The following is a 25,811-nucleotide window of genomic DNA, read 5'->3' as shown; positions in this document are numbered from 1 at the left end:
AAGGAGGGCTGGACGGAAAGCCAACATTTTGGCCGTAGCCTTCCAAGGTCACTTAAGACTCAGGACATATGAGAACTTGTACTGTAATGTCATGTAACTCGGTAGTGTCCCAAATTTTCTGATCAAGGAGATTATGAGGCCAAAGAGGAAAGTGATCCATGATGTAGAGTCACGTGGAATTTGCAAAGGGACCAAAGAGCCAAACAATATTTAATGATAAACCCTAATTAAAACTTGCTATAAACTACAGTATTCCACAGTGTGGTACTGACACACAGACATATACACACACGAAACCAAAGAAACCAAGGAGGCTAAGAAGAACCCCACACCACCTCTCCTAACAGTCCAGTCACTCCTCAGTGATCTTTTAAGTGTCATGACTTGTGCAGAAGGCTCTCACCGGCTTCTCCTTGCCTCTTCCCACTCCTCCCCTTCTCTGAGTTGATGAGGCTCAGCCCAGGTTCTATTCTCTTCCTCAATTACTTTGTCCTCCTTGTGTGTTCGTTCAGGGGTTCAACTGTTCTAACTCTGCCTGTAACCAAGCTGGTTTCTCCCTACCACCCTTCAGAAAGATCTCAGCTCCTATATGTGGGTCTGCTGGGTGTTTACAACCAATCTTAAGGTGGTACTCACCTCTTTCTCCCTCCCAAGTTCTGCACAGCGCTCCTGCACCTGGGCTTCCAGCTGCTGCTGAGCTTGCAGGGCCTGCTTCTGGGTCACTTGGAGTGTGGCCTGCAGCTCTAGCACTCGGGCCTTCTCTGCCTTCAGCTTTCGCAACATGGTATGATGTGCCTGTGACTGCTGAGCACCACGGCTAAGCTGCTCTGTCAGTAGTCGCTCGTGCTGCAAGGCCTCTGACAGCTCTAGCACATGGTTCTTTTCAGCCTCCAGGCTCCTCTGGAGCTCAGAGAGCCGGCCCCGCTCCTGCACCAGCAAGGCCTCACAGCGAGACTGCTCTATCTGCAGCTCTTGCTGTAGGTTTTCCCGCACTGTCCGCTCATGCTTCAATGCAACACACAATTGGCTGTTTTGAGCATACTGCTTCTCCAGAGAAACTTTTAATTCCTATATTGGTGAAAAAACAAATGTAAAAGTTAAATACTCAAAATGAAAATACATACAGTATAAAGCTTTCCTGACCAGACCTGTTTGCATACTTTCACCCAGCAAAGACATCTTTTAAGAACTGTTCCATGGATAGAAGTATGTACAACAGCTTTTTTTATTTTGACTGCACAGATGAACTACTTCAGAAGGAGTACTGAGCACAAGTACTTGCTGGATTCAATGATGGGCCTTTTCTCCCTGCCTCAAAAACTGTATGTACTCAGGGCTGGCCAAATAGTTCAGCAGAATAAAGTGCCTGCAAGCAGATGCAAGGGCCAGAGGTTTGATCCCTGGGTCTGCTATGCCAGCCCCGCCCCTGGGGCACGGTGGGATGGCATTCCTATAATCCCAGCTCTTGGGAGGCTGTAAACAGGAGAATCACTATGAGTCTGATCTAGTAGTGAGACCCTGAACGCCCTGTACACCCTTCCCTAAAAAATACAAAAAACCCTATATGTACTCAAGATGCTCAAAGACAGCACATCCTGCTTGCTATGCAACCATGATTCCATGTTATAGAAAAACATAAACTTATAGCAAGCTAGAGGACACCTGCTGGACCTGACTGTACGGAGCTCTCTCCCATTACTGCTACAGTGCACAGCCTGTCAGGAGACTGCATGTCCCTTCCAGAAGCACATGCTCACAGAGAGTAGGCCACTGAGGAGAGTCACATGAACTCCTGGCCATTACGGCTGTCTGCCTTGTAGTGGGTAAGCACAGCCAATGACTATTTTGCCTGAAAATACAGCCCTATCTCAGTGCTTTAAACTCCTGTTGAATGGACATGCTGCAACAAACAAGAGAAAGAAAGAAAGGCAGGCTGGGCATAGCAGCACATGCCTATAATCTCAGCACTCCTAAGAGGCCTACTTGGGCTACATAATGAGCTCAAGGCCAGCCTGAACTACACAGTGAGATGCTGTTTCAAAGAGAAAAAAGGAAGAAAGATAAGTGAGGGCAATTTTCTGTTTCTGATGCACTTCTTGGGATAGCCTGGGTAACCAGTTACCTCCAGGGCCTTCGAGCTCTGGCCCTCCTTCTGCAGGTGCCGCAGCTGCTCCTCTTCCTGCTGGGCCTGGAGGACACGTTCCTTTCCTCGTTCATGCTCCAGTTCCTCCAGCGCAACCTTCAGGTCACTTTCCTTCCCATCCAGCAAGGACCTGTGCAGTGACACCATTCCAGGTCAGGCAGAGGCAAGGTGGAGGTGGTGGTGATGGGGTCCCCTGGCCCCATCCATGTGGCTCTATCCCTCATTCCCAGACCCCAAATCCAAAGATTCCTGTAGCCCCACCAACCACTGTAGACCCAAGAACAGTAGGACTTCAACTGAAAAAGAACAGGCGGGCAGGGCCACACCTCAGCTGGAGAACCTCACGCTGTGCCTCGCCGAGGGACTCCAGCAGCCTTGCGTTTTCCTGTCGGCACTCACGCAGCTCCGACTGCAGGTCCTGCACCGTGCTTTGCTCCACTGTCAAGAGCTGCCGCACGCTCCTTGCTCTCTCCTGCTCCTCATTCAGGGTTTTCTGTAAGTCACTTGCTATACACTTTTCCTGCTCAACTTTATATGCCAACAATTCAACTGAGAAAGATTAAAAACATGACAGCATTATTCATGAGTTCAAACTGATAAACAGAAAAAGATGTTAAGTCAAAAAGGACATTCATTAAATAGGGGATGAGACCCTGAACACCCTGTAGACCCTTCCCTAAAAAACACAGAAAAAAAAAAAAAAAAACCTATATGTACTCAAGATGCTCAAAGACAGCACATCCTGCTTGCTATGCCACCATGATTTCATGTTATAGAAAAACATACAAACTTATTGCAAGCTAGAGGACACCTGCTGGACCTGACTGTACAGAGCTCGCCCCCATTACTGCTACAGTGTAGGAGTGGGACATTTCTGAGAACGGAAGCCATAGTTTCTTTATCTTTTTTTCCTTTTTGGTGGACCCAGGGATTGAACTCAGACCCTTATGCTTGCCAGGGAAGTGCTTATTCTACTGAGCCATCTCCCCGGCCCTAGAAGCCATAGTTTCTAAGGGAGTCAGGCCCCTCAGGGATATTTCATCTCCTCCTAGGCCTTGCTCTTCAGGTCGGGAGCATGGCGACCAGCACTGACAATATAACTCTAAGGCCTTCCTACAGTGCAGGCAAACCCCACCATTCACAGACCACATGCCCTCCACAGAAAAATACCCAAGGCCCATATGGCTTCACTGAAAAAGTCTATCAGAAGATAAGGAAGAAACTGCCCCATTCTGAACAAATTCTTCTAGAAAATACAAAGGAAGACATGCTTCCCTTTGTGAGGCCAGTGCTTTCAGGCACCCTGGTTAGAAAAGGGCAAAGGGGAAGAAAACTACAGGCCAGGCCCCTCGGTATGCAAACGTGCTGGCAAAGCCCTAGCACACAAGGTTATAGCCCCTGCTAGGCTACTCTCCCTGACAGGTGCAAGCAGGAACAGAGGTGCCTCCTCATACAGAACTCACAAATGAGCAACAGGGAGTAAGCAAAGGCATCTGCCCAGGGTCGGCCTAGCATAGAAGCCAGGAAAAGGAACAGCTGACAGAAGACTTGTCCACAGAAAACTTCCCAAGAGCCTAAGTCAGAAGTGCAAACTGATGACAGGCTCTCTAACTCCAGCACCAGCTTCCTTAGGCTCACATATTGCCCCTGCAGGGCTCTGGGGCAGCACCTACCCTGCCTGCGCAACTGATGTTCCTGTCGGCTGCTGCGGGCCTCTGCGCTTGTGAGTGCTGTGCACAGCTGCTGCAGCTTCTCCTGGTTCTGCAGGTGCGTCATACGCAGCTGGGCACGCAGAGCCTGAATCTCCAACAGCAGGCTGCTCCTGTCAGGCATGCAAAGGTGTTCCCAGGCCTTCTCCTGTAGGTCTCCCTGGGGTGGAGAGAAGAGATCCCGTGTGAAACATGAGGGCACCAGGCAGCAAGGCAGGAGGCCTGCACACTCCATTTTCCACAGCCTACCCTATGCAGCCCTAGCTTCCCACACCACAGGGCACAGCTTGTTGACCCTAAATAAGGAGGGGTGTGCAATACTCAGACCTTGTTCCTAGGGCTCTCCCTGCAGCTCTGCCTGGTGAACAGTTATGCAGCCCCTTGTTCTCAGCCCAGGTCTGCTTGTCTGGGTGCCAGGGTACAAACAGGGGCCACACTGTCCCACAACTAATGGTCATCATGTGTGCACGGTGCTTTATAGCTAGGAGGCGCCTGGAAATGGCTCTCCTGTCCACAGGAGTGAGATTCAGGGAGAACCAGTGGAGTCTGTGAGGCCCCATGTGTGAATGCTCAACACCACACAGGGCTTCTCCAGCCAGTCACTTTCATATCCATATTCATGAACAGCACATGAATAAAATTCAGAGAAGCAGATTCCATCACCCTTTCCTGGCTCCAAGGCACAGATGTGGGGCTATTGTTCACCTGCTCTTGGACAACCTTCTCCAACTTCTTGCATGGGGAGTTGTGATCAACTGGGTCTGAGCCACTGTGTCTGGGCTGCAACTCTGCTTGCACCATCTCCCGCTCCCTCTCAAACATCTCCTGTGTAGCCTGTAAAAACTTCCCCTTCCAGTCAAGGCTTGAGACCAGGGGTTCCTGCAAAGTTGAAGAAAGAACCTTAGTGTTGAGCTGGGGTGCAGGTAATCAGCATGCATGAGACCCTGAGTTGCATCCCCAGCACCACTAAATAAAGAAAGAAAAAGGGAGAGAGGAAGAAAGGAAAGGGAAAATGCCTTAGTGCTCTCCCCACTGCATGCTGTAAGCAGTGTGTAGGCTGAATATTGGGTCCCTTACATTTACATATCCGACCCTGATCCCCAGCAAGATTGTACATCAAGACAGGACCTCATTAAGGCTGACGTGGTTACAGGGTACTCTACATCAAGTTGGGCTATGATCATTCATAGGAAAAAGAAAAAGCAACAGTATTCACTCTCTCCACCTCCACCTCTCTCTCTCCCCCCCCCTCCCTCTGAATAAGAACCCAACAAGGAAGAGCCATCTATAAGAATTGGGCCCTGACCTGAGCCCTGCCCTCTTGGCACCAGATCCCATACTCCTAGCACCCAGACCCATTTGAAATAAAATCTGTGGTGTTTTATCAAAGCAGCTGAGCAGAGGGACAGCAAAGGCAGCCACTCTGACAGGGGAGGGGACATAAAAGTGTGAGAGACAGCGACCACCATCATTAAGCAGAATCTGAACAAGAGAAGATGGTGAAATTCTACCAAGCAAGAGGTCCTGAATGACTTTCCTCTTCTCATTGCTGCACCAATTGGGCCCTGGTCTAGAGAGGGCACAGTAGTATCCAGGGATGTGGCCAGGAGCAGGCACCTCATGGCTCAGTAATACACAGCCTGTGAGAGGCAGGGTTGGTGGTCACCTAGTGGGTTCCAGCCACAGGCTATCACTGTCCTGGCATAGGGACAGCCCTTCGTTCCCTCCTGGCATGTTCACCCTAGCAGGAAGAAGCAAGGGATGGGGACTGCAGGGGAGGTGGAGTGAGGCTCATTCTGAGGCCCAGAATGGGGCTCAGTATCCATTTTCTTATGCTGTGATGGCCTCTGGGTTCTGATAAGTGATAATGGATGATGGGCAGAGGCCAGGTCTAAGGGTAAGACCAGGTTTGGACGGCGGAAGGAAGAAATGTGGGGTCTGCCTGCAGGTCCCCATAGGTTCTCAGAGCCATTAGAGCAGAATACCTCTCGCTTTGTCTCCTCAGGTCATAGGAGACTACTTCCCTCTGACCACACAGAGCCACCAGGGCACATCGCTGGGAACAGCAGTCAGAGCCAGCCTGGCCATGGGATGGGGGCTGTAGGTTTTGTTTTCACTCTGTATAGACTCCTGTCTCTATGCAGGGCTCCCCTTGGTTGCTGTGAGCTTGAAGGTCCTTTGGAAACAGTGGGATGCACACAAAGTGCATTTCCTCAGCTACAGTGTAGCTTGGATGTGGAACCCTAGGCCTAGCATGCCAGGCCCTGGATTCATCCCCAGCATCGAGAAAATAAAGCAAAGAAAAAGAAGCCCCTTTCTCACTTACTGAACAATTCCGTACCTTTTGTTTCTCAGGGGCCACCTCCAACAGGTCTTGCCTCTTGCCTGGGAAGCAGGCCAGGGAAGCATGTGGCTCCCCCTTGCTAAGGGTGCTGGGGAGGTCTCGGCTCTCTGACAAGGCCAGAATCTGGTGGCTCTCATCAGACACCATCTGCAACAAAGCCTACAGGGAGAAAAACACCAGCAAGGGAAAAGCAGTCTGAAGCCATTCCTACATGCACTACACTGGCCACCACAGCTTGGTGCTGCATGAGGAACAGGCTACAGTACAGGAGGATGGTTATTCTGCTACCCACAAGGCACCATGAGGGGGCATTCCAAACAGCCATCCATCGCACAACTTCCTGGGAGAACCAAGAAACCAAGTTGAAAAGGGATTCTGGATAAGCTCCTTCAAGGCCAGCCCCACTCTAGTCCATTCCACCCCACCCATCCCTTTCAGAGTGATAAATCTCCACTACACCTGGGCCAGTCTGGCCAGAGCTAAGAGTATGAAAATGTCCCTGTCCAGATCACATAAAAGTCCTTACATGCAACACAACTGGCGGCCAACATCAACTGCAGGCTGAAGACCTGAGAACAACAGTCCTTGCAGCCCACAAGTCTGTGGGTGCAGTGTAATCTCCTTAAACCACTGGGCCAGGAGGGTTTAAGACAGGGCATGAGGGATATTAGCTCTGCTCAGCAGGGATAAGAGAGGGAGAAGGGGGCTTAGAAGCCAGTGCCTGGTGAGAGTCCAGTGCCACTGAGTCTGGCCATACCACAGCTGGAAAAAAAAGCTCCTATTTGAGACACTTGACTTAGAAATGTGAGGTAAAAAAAACAACTAATGGGGCTAGGGAGATAGCTCAGTAGAATAAGCGCCTGCCTGGCAAGTGCAAGGGCCTGAGTTCAATCCCTGGTTCTGAAAAGAAAAAAAAAAAAAAAAAAAACCTAACAAAGTCCAAAATGTGGGAAATGCAGAATTAAGCAACAACAGGTCCTATGATAGAGTATAACTTAGTTGGAAATGTATTTTGCCATGATATATTAAAAGTGTTGGCCAGCCAAATATCTCAGCACATTAAAGCACCTGCAAGCTGGCACAGGGGCTAGGGGGTTCAATCCCCTGGCCTGCCGTGCTGGCCCTGCCCCCGGGGTGCACTGAGAGGACAACTTAGACTGGGTATGGTGGTGTGTGCCTGTAATCCCAGCTCTTGGGAGGCTGTAAACAGATGGATCACTTAGAATCTGGATCTAGCAATGAGACCCTGAACACCCTATAGACCCTTTCCTAAAATACAAAAAAAAAAAAAAAGTTTTAGGGGCCCAGCAAGATAGCTCAGTGGTCTAAAGCTGCCTTAGGCAAGCTTAGGCAGGCCATAGGGGACCAAGGTTCAATCCCCCGCACCACATGACCTGTCAGCCCCACCCTCATGGTGGGCTGAGCTGGCCAAAAACAACAACAACAACAACAACAAAAAGGTGTTAGGAACCATACTGTGCATTATACTGACTGATGTTAGAGACAATCTGACAGTTTTACTCTAAAAATATATTTGTAGCTCAGTGGTAGAGCACTTGCCTAGTATGTACAGGTCCCTAGCACTATGTTTCATATAAAACTGATGTGAAGTTGAGGTCTCCAGTCAGGAGAAGGGTGAGCAAGTGGGATGGCCCCACAGCCCTTATCTCTATTTGCACAAAGAATAGTGAAAGCTGAGTGGCCAATCACATCCTGGCTGAAGACAATAAGCCTATAAACAGATTTTACGGGGTTTTTTTTGTTTTTTTTTTTTTTTTTTTGCGGGGGGTCTTTTTGAGACAGGGTCTTGCTTCACAGTTCAGGCTGGCCTTGAGCTCACTTTGTAGCCCAGGCTGGTCTCAAACTTGCAACAATCTTTGTGACTCAGCCTTCCAAGTATCGGGGTCACAGACATGCGCCACTATGCCTGGCTCATTTTTTATATTTTAGGGGGCCTGGCCCTAGCTCAGTCCTTTCAGTGGCTGCTTCCACAAAGCTGTCAGCCTCAGGTTCCTGGAGTTCGAACCTCACAACTCCCCGCTGGCCAAAAGTGCCCTGAAGGCATTTCAGGAAAGAAAAAAAAAAAAAAAAAAAAAAAAACTTATTCCATTTTTTATATTTTAAAATACATTTTTCCCCCTGGACTTAAGAACGAGAATAAAATCTTATCTAAAAACATCTCCTAGGGGCTGGGGAGATAGCTCAGTAGAATAAGTGCCTGCTTAGCAAACATAAGGTCCTGAGTTTAATCCCCAGTTCTGCAATAAATAAATAAACAAACAAACAAACAAATGTAAATAAATCTCCTAAGTAAACCCTACAATCCACACAGCCTCAGCTCCCACCTTCCTCTCCAGGCCCATCATGTCTTGCTGAGCTGAGCTTTCCCATGTTGGGTAAGTGATAACATGGCCCACCAGCACTGAACACTGTAGGCAGCTGAGCAATTGGTCAATGGAATGATGGTCTTGCATAGGGCCCAGTTACTACGACTGAGAATGTTCCATCATGGGAGTGGCACCTTACACATGCTTCCTACCAGGCAGTCAGCCTCCTATCTCTTCTGCCCAAAGGTCCTCATTTACTTCTGCTGACCCACAGCTCTTCCACTTACACATCCTGTATTCATGGCTCCTGGAGGTAACTGAACATGACTTGGACCTCCTCTGCTCAGGACCTCCCTGTGCTGACCCAACCTTCCCAGCGCCCAGCGTCAGAGCTACAAAAATGGTGGATACACGAGGGCCATGTGGAGTACAACAGAAGAACCACATTGGGAACATATATGGAGAACCCACATGGAGACTCCATGGGGGACACACAAGGAACCAACAGGGACACACAAACTGATCACAGATATGAATACATGTGGACCACATGGGAACTACACATAAGAAATACATATGTAGACTCATGGTGACCACACCCAGAGAAACCATAAGGGGACCACTTGGTAACCACACATGGGAAACACACAGGGAACACACATACAGGTCACATGGTGATTACAAACAGGAACAACACAGAGACCACACATAGGGAGAAAGCAGGGACTATATGGGAACCATACACAGAAACTATACATGGAGACCACATGTGTTGACCAGGTGGGGACTACAGAGCACCTACATGGCACCCATACATGGAAACCACACAAAGATCATACAAAAACCACAGACTACCTATGGCCCACACATGCAAACTGACCACACATGGAGACCACACAGGAGAAGCACATAAAGACCAGGTACCCACACATGCTAAGGAAGCAGCAGCCCATATGGCATCCGGCCAGCTGGTGTAAGCAGGTGCTCACCAACTGGCAAGCCAACTGGGGTCCTCACTGTACCTGCACATGGCTAAAAGGTGCTCTAATATTCCAGAAAGACAGTTTAGAAATACATAATAAAAGGAAATGCTAGTTTGAAACAGTCTAAGAAATCAAACAGAAACCACCTTTTAGGATTTTTTTTTAAAAATGTATTTGGTACAGGGCCTCACTACGCAGCTCAGACTCAGTGATCCACCTGTTTTCAGCCTCCCCAGTGCTGAGATTACAGGCATGTGCCACCACATCCGGGCTTAGTGGCAGGCTCAGCGCACCAGGGGGCAGGGCCAGTGCAGCCTGCAGTGCTGAGGATTGAACCATGATCCCTTAGCTTGCCTACATAGGCACTTAGTCTGCTGAGCTATCTCACCAGCCCCTTTCAGGATTTTTGGTTCTGTGTGGCCTGAGTCTGATCTAGCCCAGCCCTACCCTGCCCTCATAAAATTTTGGGGCTCCTTTCTCAAAGACCCTTGGAATCTCTTCTAGCTTTTCTTTTTAAATTACTATACAAAATACAACCTTATTTCTCAAAATTAGGAACTCTGCTATTATTAGGCTGCTTGGGTAGGAAAACCTTTCTTTGGTATTTTATACTGCATGAAGTTTGGAGGAATGTTAAGAAAGAAAGAAACCACCAATTATGCTAATTTTCATTCTTTTGGGATTTTTAATTTGTTTTTTGAGATAGGGTCTTGCTAATATTTAGTTCAGGTTGGCCTCCAACTCATGGCAATCTTGCCTCAGCCTCACAAGTGCTGGGATTGTAGGTGTGCACAACTGGCATGATTTTTGTTATTTGTTTTTTGAGACAGGGTCTGTGTAGTTCAAGCTGGCCTCAAAATTTGAGACAATCCTGCCCCAGCCTGTCAAGTGCTAGGATTAGAGGCATGTGCAGTCATACCAGGTTCCAATTTCTATTCTTAGAAGAGTACAATAAGGATTATTCTAAATACAACTTCAGAACTTAGTATCAATGACATTGAGGCTACATTAACTATGTGAGAACACAGGGAATATATATATCTTGATCCTCAGTAGGGGGATGGTACCATTCACTTTTTCAGCTCTGCTGATGCCAGTGGTTTTGTCAACAAAGGGACCTGCTCAATTGTGTCTAAGTGGCTCCTCCCTCTCCTCTGGAGAGGGCATCCCTCCAGCACCAACAGCTAAAGCTCTAAGAGCCCTAGAAAAGCAGCACAGGCCACTGAGCAAAGAGAGGCCCATTCATCACGTAAGTGAAATGCAGAACAAGAGACCTATAGGTCTCCCCTCTGTAGGATGCCTGAAAATGTCACTACCTTCCTCCTGCTGAGGACAACATATCAGGAAAAGGCATTTGGGGCTGATGGCCAAACTGGGATGTTTTCATGGTGACACCTGCGCTGTACACAATTAACACCAGAAACAACCTGGTCGATATGACAGCAAGACACACTGTCTCCCTGGTGAGTGCTACCCTCAGAGAAGACACTTGTGACAACTGGGAGGGACAAGATACTGTTCTCCTGCAAGCAGTGGATTTGAGAGAAAAGCTGGTGGGAGTATTCCCTCAGGTCCTACACACCTAATTAGCCCTCACAGGGTATCAGGGGCCATTGGCCCAGCTCATACACACAGGGTGCCTGAGGTCTGTCTCCAAAGACAAACAAACAAACAAACAAACAAACAAACAAACGTCACTTCCCAAAGGATCATAAATTTTGATAATGGAATCCAGGAACATGACTCCTCTTTTCTGTCTCCATGAACTCAGAAACACAGGCAGAGCCCATCCCCCTCCCACAATCACAGTGCCCTTCAGTGGCAGCACCTCTCCTTCTAGAAACACAGAAGTCATAAAATTAGAATACTTGACCTTCAGAGCCACTCATGTAGGACTCACACACAGTGTCATTATTGGGGTGGCAGGTGTGAAGTGCCTCCCTGGTCCCCATCAGCCTCACCTTCACATGTTTAGTGTGGACCTCCTTCTGCATTACTCCTGGTGGCTGCAGAAACCCTCTGGAGATGGGAGCAGCAGTCACAGGACCAGCAGCAGGAGCTGCAGGCCCTCTGGACCCAAGATTCAGCATCGCTCCATTGCCTGGGCCATCACCTATGAGCACCACAGGGTCAGTGCTGAACTAGAGCTCCATAGCTCCTCCCATCAAAACAAAACACTGATGAGCACCAGGCAAAAGTGGTAAAAGCATTTTTATAACATATAACTAAGATCAGGACTGCACACATGAAGAGACACTGACTGCAGTTTCAATATTTAATCTCCATGACTTAAACCTAAACTTCAAGGGTACTTTAGCTCTTTTACAAAGTTGATGTGCTGGTCCTTCTGCCCACAAACAACCAGACCTGAGTCAAGAGCAGCAGGACACACACAGAGTTTACACACCTCATAGCAACAGAGCAAGGGTGTGACCTCGAGGTGAAGTTGGGCACTTCTGAAGGGAAGCAAGTGTCTGGTTCAGGATAAGTGACTGTGCTGGACTCGCCATGCAGTGAGGTGGAGTGGGGAAATCCCCAAATGTAGTCCAGAATGAAGGGCACAAGACACCCTGTCTGACAGTGGAGCCTTCAGCCTTTCCACTGTACACATACAACAGGCCCTGGGCCTGTAGCCCAGGTAAGCCTGTGAGAATGAGGCAGGACATGAAGCCAGCGAGAGGCAGCACCCAGTGGAAAAGCTCCCTCACCAGCACCCAGCTCACTGGCAGGAGCTCTAGCTCTAGGCAGAGTGCAAAGAGATATAAAGACAAGGTCTTGCTGTGAGGATGGGTCAATCCAACACCTCAGACATGCAAAAGCAAAAGTTCTAACCAAACAGCACAATGAAGAGACAGCCACAGAAGAAAACACCAGAAAGATTATAGTTAACATCTGAAGAGAAACAGGAAAGGGCTCATTACTCAGGTGACAAAGAAATGAAGCTACAAGAGAAAGGAGCGCTGGGGAATGAGAAGCATTCTTAGCCATACAAAGGGTCAGAATACAAGCACAAAGCTCACTGCAAAGGTTAAGTCAAAGTTCTTGACAAATCTCTTAGAAATGAGAACAAAAATGCGTAGAAGAAGCAAAGAAAATTTAAGAAGTCCATTATTTCATTAGTAAGAATTACAGAAAGAGGACGGAAAACATGGGGAAAATGGCTTAAAAAACAAAAAGAAGTTCTCTGAGATAAGAGACACACTGCTAAGTCCTGCCTATCGCCATGGTCTCCAGTCACCTGAGGATTCAGGGCTGCAGGACAAGAGCTGGACAAGAGCTCCAGGCCCATAGCATACAAACTCGACACTGATGATGAGACACCACAGAAACAGAAAAGCTCTCCCAAAGAGGTTGTCTCCTGTCAAACACTTCTTAAGAAGCTTTCATATAATAAAGGAGGTGGGTCCAGGGGACTGCTGGACCAGCAATGGCACATGTAAAGAACAAGGAACAAGGGAACAACCCAAGTGGGCAAGAGGCATACATGTGACAAGAAAGATGAAGTAAGTAGGTCTGCTGCTATGCCAAATGTGTGGTTTTTTTTTTTTTTTTTTTTTTTTTTTTGCAGAACCAGGGATTGAACTCAGGCCCTTGCACTTGCCAGGGAAGCGCTTAATCCACTGAGCCATCTCCCCGGCCCCCCAAATGTTATTTTAAATGGCAAGAGTAATCTGAAAATAAACAAATTATCATATTTTAACAATCAGACCCAGTGGATGTCCCCAGGGGACAGTGATCCTGAGTTAGGACAACAAGATGGCTACCACAGAGTGCAGCATGTACACAGCTCAACTGATCACCTGTTTGTGACTCGGAATAAATGAAAAATAAAATGAACTGGGTGTGGTGGCATCCTCCTGTAATCCCAGGATTTGGGAGGCTAAGGCATGAGGATTACTATGAGTTCAAAGCTAGCCCAAAATACATGGCAAGACTGTCTCAAAACGAACAAACATTTCTGGTATTAACATTCCATTATGCTAAATTTACAATGAATTACATTTCACTCTCATCTTATTTCCAAAATCACTATAAGAGGCAATGATTTTTAAAAATCAAAACATCACATGCTAACTTAGAAGAGGGAAATATTATACAGTAGAAGAAAATATGAAGCTAAAAGATGATGGTTTGACAACCAACCACCACAACAGTTGCTGGTCTAGGCATTAACTGCTGGAGGCCAAGGCCAAGGCCAAGGGCTGAGAGCTCAAGAGAATATTCACAGTCCCCAAGTCTCTTCATAGAAAACCCTCCCATGAAAAAAGAAGAAAGCCTTGTGGCTACAATCATAGCCAAGGGGCCTATGGTGACTCCACAAACTTCCTGCCATGAGGGCAGAGAGAGAACACAGCACCCTACAAACCACTGCCCTACTCTCCCCAAATTCAGTGTGTGGAAACCTGAAGAAATGCAGAAGAGGCGTGTGCAGGCAGGCTGGGCAGATGGAGCACGAAGCAAGCGCTGGCACACCTGGCCTGCCTCCTCCCCACTCTGTGTGCCTGGCATTGGAATATCTGGAACAGGGGTCAGGAGAGCTTTCTGTAGAGAGCACTACTGGGACAACTGGTAAAATCTGAGGAAGGTTGGAAAACAAAATATCAGCCGTGGAGCAGTGGAAACTCCTGGTGTTGAGTGTGCTGCTGCAACCCAGATGTTATGAAATGCACAGTGGGGAGTACTGAGGGGCCAAATGGCATCAGGTCTAGAACTTGCACTCAGAGCACTGAGGACATGGGGAACATGAATGCTGGAGGACACAGCAGCATTCTTCCTACAAGTCTGTGTTCTATAACTGATAAAACAGCAAATAAGAAAACATGACTGACTCACTTTTTTCACTCTCATCATTTCTTCCTTCTAACCCAGGAGGAGGGGATCTTAACATGTCTCGAGAATCAAAAGATGTTACAGTAAAATCTTCGACATCCTTCTCCTGTTCAGATAGGGCAGACTTTTAGACGGTCACAAAATAGTAATTCATTATATTACAGAGCTAAAATTGCCACACAGAAACTTTCTAAGGCCAATTTATGATCTTCTTCTGTAGGACATAGATCAATACATTCAGAATTCATGAACACATTGAGGCCACGTGCTCCCAACAACTTAGATTTAATCACAGCACTTAAGTAGCCACTAGCAAATATTCAGAATTTTTTAAGTTCTTGCACGAAATGACAGGATACCTCAGATAGTATCCCCTAATCTTCTTACTCAATATATACAAAATCCCAACAATGTTAGGCAAAATATGGCCTGAGAAATAGTTGTTTTAAAATTAATTAGCATCACATGTGCAACTTGTGAAATATGAAATATCACTGAACTAAATATAAAACCATTTTAGACAAATTACACAAGAGGATGGCTTTATGACTATGCTGTCAGAATCTGTATCAGTGAAGGAGCCCCTGGTGGCCTCTGCCAGGCCACCATAGCAGCTGGTATGGTGAGAACCCTAAAGTAGCCACAACTCGCGGGCCTAGTCCTGCAGTGCCCCGCCCAGGAGGTGCCATATGCCATGAGCCAACAATGGCAGCTGTTATGACACGTCCCTCTGGAAACCCTGGCTAGACAGAGCAGGAGTACCTACCGCAGCCATTCTCTCCATGGGCTGGTCATCAGACGGCAGAGATGCTGCCCACAGCAGGATCTGTTCCCCAGGGGACTCACCCTGGCTGCTCTGCAGCAGCCACGGTATGGAGTCCTTAGGGGAGGCCTCACCACTGCAGACACTCACCACACCTGAGAAAGGTGTTGGCGGGATGCTGGGGCAGGGCTCGAGGCTGGAATCCTTCCGCAAGACCTCCGGGGAGCTCCAAGAAGACAGGTCCAGCACCCTTCCTGGGTCCTTCAGGGACTCTGCCTCCTCAGCATGGAGGAAGCCATCATGAACACTGGTTCGTAAGGAAAGGCACCCACCCTTGGGTTCTATTTTTTCTTGAATGGGAAAATTTGGCATTTCATTCCTGATCAAGAAATCCTGATTTTTATTAACATCAGTTAGATTCCATGTGGTTTTATCGCTATTAAGTGAATCAACAGGAGGAAGTGTGCCTGCTTCTGCCCTGCCGTGGAAACTACTACTGGAGCTATTTTCTGTCAGGTACGTCAATGCCAAGGGCTGCTGGAACCTGGAACCAACAAGGTCAACGTCCTGAAAGGCCATAGAATGTGCCAGACAGTTCAATTTTTCCTGAAGCTGTTGCACCTGAGCCATGAGATCAACTTTTCGCAGCTGACAATCTTCTATCCATTTTCCCTTACCCTGCAGGTAAGAATAGGCACACAGTAAGACAAAAGGACAAAGCAACATGCAGTTATCAACAAGACAGGATCAGAGCCTATGATTACCTGTGCAGATGTGTCCACAAAGGGACCTTGATCTTTCCACATACTTAGAATTCCAAGTTTAATTTCATGGAAGACTACTGTCATAACCTATTCTTATGGTGATTTACTGAAAACAAGAGCTGCTTTCTTTTTTCTTTTTTTTTTTTTTTGGCAGAACCAGGACTGAACTCAGGCCCTTGCATTTGCCAGGCAAGTGCTTATCCTACTGAGCCATCTCCCCGGCCCTAAGAGCTATTTTTAAGTGAGGAAAATGAAGACTAGAGCCCATGGATGCTGAGCATTAAGGGTTAGGGTATAGCCAGCAGCAGAGCACCTGCCTACCATTACTGAGCTTTATACCCAAACACAGCTTTATACCTGGGCACTGCAGTTACAACAAAGCTGTGGCTTGTAAACAAACATGGAAAGCACCCTTAAGAATGTGGCAGCCTGCTAGCTTGTGTCCAGTGAAGGTCAAGAAGGTTCATAAAAAATCACATAGTGGCCATCATAAGGGCATTGAAGAGTCTGCACAGAGCCAGGACACTGGAAACTAGATCGATATATCTCCTTTGAAAAGCCTTGCCCAGGCTCACACTCTGCTCCGAAAACAGTGTACTCTGGAATTCAGAATTGTTCAGGCTCTCAGTGTAAGTGTGGTACACAAGGCACAGATAAAAGGGGCCTGGGAGGTCAGGGCCTCCACCCTTCTTCCCAATAACAATGTAACACGTACACTAATGACACTTCCACACATGCTTTGAGAGTTTCTTTAGGAAAACTAATCTAACACTGGTGTCAGAACATGGCTGAGAGGTCTCGGTCTGTTTTATATATAGCAATGAGGACAAAACAGTGGGCAGCAGACCAAACAACAGGAAGCTGTACCAACAGCAGCAGGACAGGGCCACCCAAAACACATGAGGAATGCTCTAGGAAGAACAGCTCCAACCAGTACCAGTGCTTCCAGGAGGGGCCTTGGGCACACATGGGTTCAAAGAGTGCTACACTACATTCTGGATGAATCTTACTTTGTGGCAATGTGAGGTTGCATGAGTGCACCCTTCTCCCCCAGGAAAGGAAGTGAATGAACCTTTCTTGAACTAAAAATACAAAGTTCAAAAGAAACTAAATCTAAAATCTTTCAAAATAAGACATAATCACTGACAAACACTGGTGTCAGGGTGAAGCCAGATGGTAATCCAGTCTTTAGAATACAAATGTCTACCTGCTTAGTCCATGTAACATGTATGTGTCAGAGTTCTAAAGTTTGTAGGAAACTTCAGAATATATAGGGAACATCACTATAGAAGGGCAGATGCACTCAGACAACATATTACCACCTGCAGCCTATGGCTGATCCTATGCAGGCCAATGTTCTGAGCTTAGCCAGGCATGAAGGACAAGCTGTGTCCCTCATCATCCTAAGGATGAGCATGCCATCATGCCCCATAAGTACCTGCTCACCGCCATGCCCCTACACTCCCTACACCTGTGTACCTTCATTCTCCCAGGAGCCCTGGTATCATCTTCCATACTCAGATGCATTTCGTTTTTCACCAAGAGCAGCTCTGCCTCCAGCTGCCTCTTGCACATTGTAAGCACCGACAACACACTTTCTGGTTTATGGAGGTCATCACCCTTCAGTGTCACCAGGACTTTGGCAGGCTGCAGATCATCCTTGACAGAGGAAATGGAAAGAATTTTTATTAAAAGTAGAGTTCAATGAATGAGAAACTCTGATGCTACTGGGCTGTCCCAAGGCCATCAGGGAAGGCATTCCTGCCACAGCTCATTGCAGGGGCATATAAGAGCAAGGCCTTGGCCAGGACAGCACCTCACATCCCTGGCACTGAGACACCATGGAGCAGAGTAGCTGGGGTACCCGCGATCAGAAGCTGGTCTATCTAGAGCTGCGCTGGGGGGGGCAGTAAGCACCTAATCTCACAAGTTTCACTCAGAATCAAACCAAGACATTTAAAAATGACAATCTACGTAGGGTCTTCTGTTCTAAAATGAAATGAGCTTCGCTATATTTCACATGGGAAATATTTAAAAGATAAAGCATCTGATTAGAACCAGAGAGGGAAATACCAAGTGAATGCCATATTACAGAATAGTCCCTACAGCATTGAAGGAAGAGCTGTTTTTAAAAGCTTACATGGAAGAAAGGTTTGTATTAATATTGTTTAGACAAGATATCATGTCTGCATCTTGTCCTCTGAATAACTACTATGAAGACAACAATATGTAATGTGTTATTATAACTTTCCTATTAACCTGTTTTGAAACTATTGCTACTTTATCTTTTTTCTCATTAAAATGAAAAAAAAAAAGCTTCCATAACTTAAAATAATTTTAGAATTTTACAGAGCTGGGTGTAGTGGCACATGCCTGTAATCCCAATACTTGGGAGGCTGAGGCAAAAGGATCACTTCTAGTCTGACTTGCACAATGGATAGTGAAACCTTGTCTCAAAACAAACAAAAAACAATCAATCAATCAATCATCAATCTCTACAGAACTGTAGGACCCAGCATGACTTGCTAGTCAATTCCAGCCAAGGCCAGGCAGGGCAGGCTCCAAACCTTCCCTTTTTTTTTTTCCTGCAGAAGCTTCTAATACTGACTGCAGCCCATTGCCTAGAACAAAAGCAGTCACTCAAGAAAAAGTAAAATCAATCTAGCATCCACATGCCCAGACAAGCCCCACCTGTGCCCCAGGCACAAAAGCCAGGCCTCCATAACCTCACACGGAAGAAGGCCTACCTGTGGGCCCCATCCACGGGGAGGGGAGGCCAGTTGCCTGCTGCCACCTCCCTGCTCTAACAGGTCTTCACTCTCTGTGTCCAAATGTAGGTGTAGGTGGGTCTCAGGTCCTCCATGGGCCTGATGCTTGTCCAGCTCCACCTGGCACTTCAGGAACCACTGGTTCAGTACTTGCAACTGGTGGCTGAGGCGCACACACTGTGCTCGAAGCCGCTGCAGCTCAGGAGGTTCTGAGCTGGCTGGGGGCTGCTGTTCTAGGGCATGCCGGAACTGCGCTAAGGCCAACAGGACAGCCTCCAGCTCAACGAAGTGAGCCTCTTTCCGCTTTTTCATAGAATCAATTTCTAAATCTCTCTGTACAATTATTGTTTCTTTTGCCTTGAGGACAGCTTCAAACTCTTGGATTCGGGAGGTCATGTTCTCAACCTCGGCCTCCCTGAGGGCCATGCTGTGTCCAAGCTCAGCCAGTTGCTGAGCAGCAGCCTCCTCTGCAGCTCGCAGGCGCTGCTGCAGAGCCTCCAGAGCCTTGTTGTGCCCGTGTGCCTGGTCAGCCAGCAGCTGTGCCACAGCCTCCTTTGCTGAGAGTGCTGCTTCTAGCTCTCCCCGCAGTGCCTGCTGACCTGGGCCCTCAGCCTGGAAACACAACAGCTCACTATGAAGACTGTCACCTTGATGGTCACTTAGTTCATGTACCACGGGCCCCAGAAGGGCCAGCTCACCCTGAAGCTTCTCAATGACCTCATGGAGCTGCTCAATTTCTTCTGCTTTGTCCTTCTGTAATCGTTTTTGGTTCTCTTGCAAATTTTCAATAATGGATTTCAGCTCTTCAACCTCAGAACTTCTGTGGTACACAATCTGAAGGAAAAGCACATTGCACAGGAAAGTTGTAAAGAGATAAACCTCAGCATCTCCCTTTTTGATACACAGTTCATTCTAAGTTCATCCCATAGGAGAGAGATCTGATAACCTGAAGAACAAAACAGTGATAGGTACAAACTAACAATGTCACCACATGGCACTTGTTCTGTGCCAGTGGCTCCAGGCCTCTTAAGACATTAGAGCTACATCTCCACTTTCCCAGAACTCTGACTCTCAAGTTCAGGAGGCTCTGAACAGGCTCCTTTTCAGTCAAGAATGGCAATAAAATAATGCTTTCACCACCATTTAAATGCTTGTTTGGCTAATATTTAAATGATGTTGATTTATACCATTTTCCTTATGATGCATTTACATTTTAGCTATTGTCCCAGTAACAGAATAAACAAGAAAGCTGGTCAGAGGATGGGTGTCAGCAAAAGCTCAATGCACCTGGGACACTGTACATTCAGCTTGCGCAAACATGGCTACTGCTTGTCTGCCACAACATAGGGGCTGTGAGCCCTGGACTATGCCTGGTGCCAAGAGCTGTTTCATGCATGCTGTTCAACCTAACCCTCAACAATTTTAAGGAAAGAAATACACTATTTTTTTACCCTTTATTTTATTCCTTTCATTTTTTAGATGGGGAAATTGCAACTCAGATAAGATCTTTGCGAACCCACAAAAGTAGTAAATGAGAAACCCTGGTTGAAATCTGTCTGTACGCCTGGCTCCAAACTCAATTCTCTCATGATATTACTGGTTGTAAGCAGAAAATAGAAAAACTCTTACCAATTTGTGTTCTAACAATTTTCATATACTTTATTACCATCTAAAATGTTACGCTACCAAAAAAAAAAAAAAATTCCCAAAAAACCTGAGAGTTAAAAATGATACCTGGTTTTACTAGAGCTACTTCACAGTTACTTGGTGTTTCACACTTCAGAACTACGTTTGTGTGATGACTCCACACAAAGGTTTTGTTTTGCTGTGCTGGGGACCAAACCCAGGACCTCATACATACTGGACAACCACTTAAAATACAAACTTGGCCCCAAATACAAAAAAACCCTAAGAAGTCTGATTGATTTTATTTTGGTTTGAATAGTATCAGCTATGCATTACACATACATTTCTCAAATATGAATGCACAGCTGCAGACCTATGTCCCTGCACTGCACACGACAATGACACGCTCTACAAGGACACTTGTGACCATATGCAGTGTTTGCCCATTCACGAAAGGCATTAATTATACTACAAGAAAAGGAGCACACTACAGAAGGGATAAGCTCAACATAGTTATTTCATTTAAAGTACTGAAGCTGGGCTGGGGACACAGCTCAGTGGAAGAGTGCTTGTCCAGCATGTGTGAGGCCCTAGGTTTGGTCCCCAGCACTGCAAAACAAAACCCTAGAATATTACAGTCGTCACATAAAGGTGGCTCTAAAATGTGAAAAACTAAATTCTATAATCAGAATACAGTGCAACTAGTACAGAACAAAGAAAACAAAAACAGGAAGACATCAAAAGAAGGACAACTTCAGTTTGGGAAGCTAAGAGAAAGGGTGTATGCCACAGCTGAAAGCATACACAGGGGTTCCCCTGAACATGGTGTGGTCACTCTTTGTTCTACCAGGATGGGGGCCTGCCCCTTAGCTCCGTTGTTTAAGTGGCTGCTTCAAAAATGCAGTCAGCCTCAGGTTGCTGTGATTCGATCCCCACAATTCCAGGCAGCCAAACATGCCCTGAAGGCATTCTGAGCCAGCCAAAAAAAAAAAAAAAAAAAAAATCCTTTTGTTCTGCCAGGATGGTTGCTTCCAACTCAATATAGTGCAGCAGGACTATATCCAAGTGCCACCTATTCTCCAGGGCAGGGTAGTGAGGATCCATTCATTCCACCCCAAGTGATATTTGATTTACAAACACTGCTGTCTTAGCAGACACAGCTCCGTGTGTCGTCTTAGAATATTAACATAGGCAGAGGGACTCTGAGGGCCAGAGTAAGACAGGGCTGGCAGAGGGGATGACAAGACAGAGTCAGGTTGAGGCTGGAACACCACAGTGGTAGGGATCCATATTCTTCAGATTCATGTGCATGAAACCAGATAGCTAACATTCTCCTAACTTTTGGCATAAAGAAGGGCATAAAAAGAAACAGAGGGAGAGGTCATGTGTGTTGTACCCTGCCCCCAACCCAAAGAGAGCCAACCTGAAGTGGAGTGGCGCAGCCCTCCCCCACATGAGAAAGCAGAGGGCCACACTTCACCTGAGAAAGCAAATGTGGAGAAACATCCCCTAAAGTGAGAGTAATCCCCATATGAGGGAGCAAACCCAGGGCAGCACTCTGTCCCTACCTGAGACAGTAGACCTGCAATGGCAGAGCAACCCCCAGACCCCAGGGGAGGACAGCAAAGAATAGCGGAATCAAAGACTAGCTCAGTGGACTAAAGCATCTGCTTAGGCAGAGCGCAACAGCCAGGGTTCGATCCCCTGTGTGCCATGTCGGCCCCACCCCTGAGGCACACTGAGACAGTGATTGAGACTGGGCATGGTGGGTGGCATGTTTCCATTATCCCAATGCTTGGGAGGCTGAAAACAGGAGAATTACTATGAGTCTGACCTATGTAGTGAAACCCTGTAGACATTGTACCAAATGCATAAAAAAAAAGACTAAACAACTAACTCAATCCTGGACAAATGTGGGCACCTGGGGAAAGAAGGGAGCAACCAGCTACATCGAATCCAACAGCCCATTTGAATCCCTGCCTTGAGGCCTACATCCAGTAGAGAACAGAAGGCTGACAGAGTTCTCCATTTACCAGCAGCAGTGAGAATATACCTTGGCTTGAATCTAACCACAGTCTGGGGGCAATGAACAGAGGGGCCTCTACTGCAAGGAAGACACCTCGAGAACTATAGCCCCAGAACTAGGTAAATAAAATCCAACTAGCAGGATCTCATAACTACAGATCATGGAAAGAAAACTACTCATTCAATAACACAGGACTCAATCTTTTGATTTTCCTATTTTGTATTTTTGTTTTTACCTTTCCTTCATGTTTTGATTTTTGTTTGTTTGACTGGAAAATTTTCTCCATTTTTTCTTTTAATTTCTTCATTATTTATCTTTTTCTCTTCTAACTTTTTTTCTGTTTTTCTTCATCTCCTGTTTTGGCTGCACAACCTTTTTTCTCATTCTCTTTATAGCAACTGCTCTCTATCACTATTAACTTCCTTTTACTCCTTAATCAGATCCCCTATTTTACTTTTTTCTCTCCCTCATATCCCACTGAATTTTCAAATTGTGTTTTTTTTCACTCTCCAGATCCTCACCCACCTTTACTAGTACAACTACAAAGCTTTATGAATCTTTAAATAAATATTTAAATTTATGTTACTGCTGCTGAACACTACACTATTGTTATAGAGGTAAAGTTGTTCCACTTAGTAGATACTTACGGTAGTCAACATTTGATTTGTCTTAATATTCATACTATAATTATAATCTCTTTTTTATGGACAAGGGCAGTACTTGCTTTGTCCTTAAAGTCTGTCAATATTGTTTTTGTTTTTGTTTTTTTTTTTGGAGGAACCGGGGATTGAACTCAGGCCCTTGAGCTTGCCAAGGAAGCGCTTATTCTACTGAGCCATCTCCCTGGCCCCTACTGTTTGTTTTTAATGCTATCGTTGATGCTGATTTTATAACTACAGCCAAGGTGCCATAGCCATTGCTGCTATTTCATTTTCTTAAGAAGCTAATACCTCAATGCCTTGGTGCCATTCACAATACTGTGATCCATTCCAGCAGAACTGGGTACTAGGCCAAACACACTGCAACCTCCCATCTCAAATAAAGGGAGGGGTTTGGAACCTGGGACAGAGGCAAAGGCCAGTAGTTAGCCATACCCAGAAGACACCACTGAAAAATAGACATAACTTAAAAGAGGATACGTACTGGAAACAAAACTTTCCACTACAATAAACCCACAAGCCTCAACACAAAAAAAAAAAAAAATTAATAAAAATAGAAGCAAAGAAAAAGGCCAACAAAATGCCTCCAAAGACATACACCTTCGCCTCATATCTAAACAGATACCCAGAAAACCCAAAAGCCTCACACCTGAATTAATTGAAATGGCATCAGGGGAGATCACATAATCGTTAAGGCAACTGGCAAAGTCACAGAAGACACACCTAACAAGACATTGAGCATGTTGGGCGTGATAGTGCCCACCTGCAATCCCAGCACTCAGGAGGCTGAGGCAGAAGGATCATGGCAAGTTTGAGACAAGCCTGGGCTACAAAGTGAGCTCAAGGTCAGCTTGAAGTACACAGAGAGACCCTGGCTCAAAAAGATAACAAAACAAATAACCAAGACAATGAACCAATTAAATAAAATCATCAGTGAGTTTAAAGAACACAAAAAAGAAGAGAGAAGAGCTAAACAAAATGATGCAAAACATGCAAGACCAGCATAGAAAAGGATGAGAGTTCATAAGAGGGCTCCAAATAGAAATTCAGGAGATCAAGTATTTTATAGAAAGGATGGGCAGCAGAAGAACAGAGTCTCAGAACTAGAAGATGGGGATGTTGTCAGTGGGCAATTAATAAGAGACATCTAAAAAACAATAAAACATGAGAAAGGGATCCACTAGCTTCTACATGACGCCAAGAAGACTAATTGAAAATTTACTGAAATTAGTGAAAAATCAGAAGAGAGTACAAATGTCATCAAAAAAAAAAGTTTACTAAAATAAGAATTGGAAACTTTTAGATTAAGGTAAAATAAAATACAAGTGAGGTATATTGAACCCTGAACAGCCAGAAAAGACCCTTCTTCATAACACATCACAGTCAAAATCTCAGAGATCCAAGATAAGGATAGAATGCCAAAAATGGTTAGAGAAAGGCAGAAAATTACCTATAAAGGAAAATCTATTAGAATTACAGCAGACTTTGCTACACAAACCTTAAAAGCCAGGAGAGCTTGGAATGGAAAGCCCTAAAAGACAACATTTTTCAACTCAATCTGATATATCCTGCACAACTATATTTCAAAACGGAAGAACACATGAGCCAAGAGAAATATTATCAAAGATGAAAAGAAGGGCTAGGGGAACTGGAAGGGAAGAGGCAGGAGAAGCAAAGGGAGGGGGATTTAAAAAAAAAAAAAAAACAGAAAGAAACCAGCTATAATATGTACATGTAACCTCTCCCTAAGATGACGGTAAACTGCATGAACTGCACACATATGCTAATAAAATGTAAAAATTATTTTTAAAAAACCAAAAACTTACAGCAGCCTGGTGTAATGGCACATGCCTATAATCCCAGCAGTCTGGAGGGCTGAGGCATAAGGATCAATTTGAGCCCAGCCTGGGCAACTCTGTGACATAGTAAGATTCTGCTAAAAAACTTAGAAAAAGGAGGATGGGGCTATAGCTTTGTGAAAATCCCCAGTGTCACCAAAAAAATAAAACAAACCTAGAGCTCCCATACCTCATAGTGAAACATCCAACATTCCCTCCCTAACAACAGGAAAAGGAAAAGAAGAGTGCTCTCAACAGTGTTATCTGACTTCATAGTGGAAATACTGGACAGTGTAATAAGAATGAAAAGAAAATAAAACTAAAGGTCAAGGCAAAAGTCATAGTCTTGGGAAGTTGGAGGCTGAAGCAAGAGCATCACTGGAGCTCAGGAATTGGAGAGCCTGTGCAACAGAGTCAGACCTCACCGTAAGGCTTGAATTGGACTGCACTCTCCTAGCCCCCAACCTGCTTGCCAGCAGAGGCACTACATCCGGAATGGAATTCAGCTCAGCACTGAAACTGTCTTCAGCTGGCACAGGATGTCATAAAGAAGATAAAATAGGGGGCCAGAGAGATAGCTCAGTAGAATAAGCGCTTGCCTGGCAAACGCAAGGGCCTGAGTTCAATCCCCGGTTCCGCAAAACAAAAACAAAAACAAAAACAAGAAGATAACATAGGATAAGGAATTTTGAAAGTTCTAGTACATCTGGAGACATCCAAAAATTTATACCTGGACACTTCAAGGACTCTGCCCACTGAGGTGCAAGACTGCCCAGAGAATTTTGACTACTGATGCTTACTAAAATCCTCCCACTTTATTGTTTCTTGCCTTCCTTCCATCCCTATAAAAGGGACACATTTTTCTTTGTTTCCTGTAGACAGCCTCAGTACTCTTTGCCTGCCTGCACCCAGGCACAATAAATTCCATGCCCTGTTGCCTTTATACAAGCCTGATAGTCTGTGCTGGTTCCTCCCTCCAACCCATATGTTATGCTCACCTCAAAACAAAACTACATAATATATTAATATAT

The 25,811-nt window shown here is 45.9% G+C and overlaps 1 protein-coding gene across 5 annotated transcripts in view; it reads right to left on the bottom strand.

Annotated features, from left to right (window-relative positions):
- Pcnt (pericentrin) overlaps positions 1-25,811 on the bottom strand; it is a 114,663-nt gene that overhangs the window by 23,818 nt on the left and 65,034 nt on the right. For all 5 annotated transcript variants that reach the window (XM_023715884.1, XM_023715885.1, XM_023715886.1 and 2 more), the window contains 11 exons: positions 18,611-19,465; positions 17,343-17,522; positions 15,103-15,777; positions 14,340-14,442; positions 11,468-11,619; positions 6,194-6,355; positions 4,558-4,731; positions 3,817-4,012; positions 2,470-2,692; positions 2,123-2,273; positions 637-1,068 (listed from right to left, as the gene is read on the bottom strand). In XM_023715884.1, the coding sequence (XP_023571652.1) occupies positions 637-1,068; positions 2,123-2,273; positions 2,470-2,692; positions 3,817-4,012; positions 4,558-4,731; positions 6,194-6,355; positions 11,468-11,619; positions 14,340-14,442; positions 15,103-15,777; positions 17,343-17,522; positions 18,611-19,465 (3,303 nt within the window). The remainder of the gene's footprint in view (positions 1-636; positions 1,069-2,122; positions 2,274-2,469; positions 2,693-3,816; positions 4,013-4,557; positions 4,732-6,193; positions 6,356-11,467; positions 11,620-14,339; positions 14,443-15,102; positions 15,778-17,342; positions 17,523-18,610; positions 19,466-25,811) is intronic.

Source organism: Octodon degus, unplaced genomic scaffold, assembly GCF_000260255.1.
Source record: "Octodon degus isolate 3935 unplaced genomic scaffold, OctDeg1.0 scaffold00045, whole genome shotgun sequence".
In the NCBI taxonomy this organism is placed as follows: Eukaryota; Metazoa; Chordata; class Mammalia; order Rodentia; family Octodontidae; genus Octodon; species Octodon degus.
This window is presented reverse-complemented; position numbering and strand designations above follow the sequence as displayed.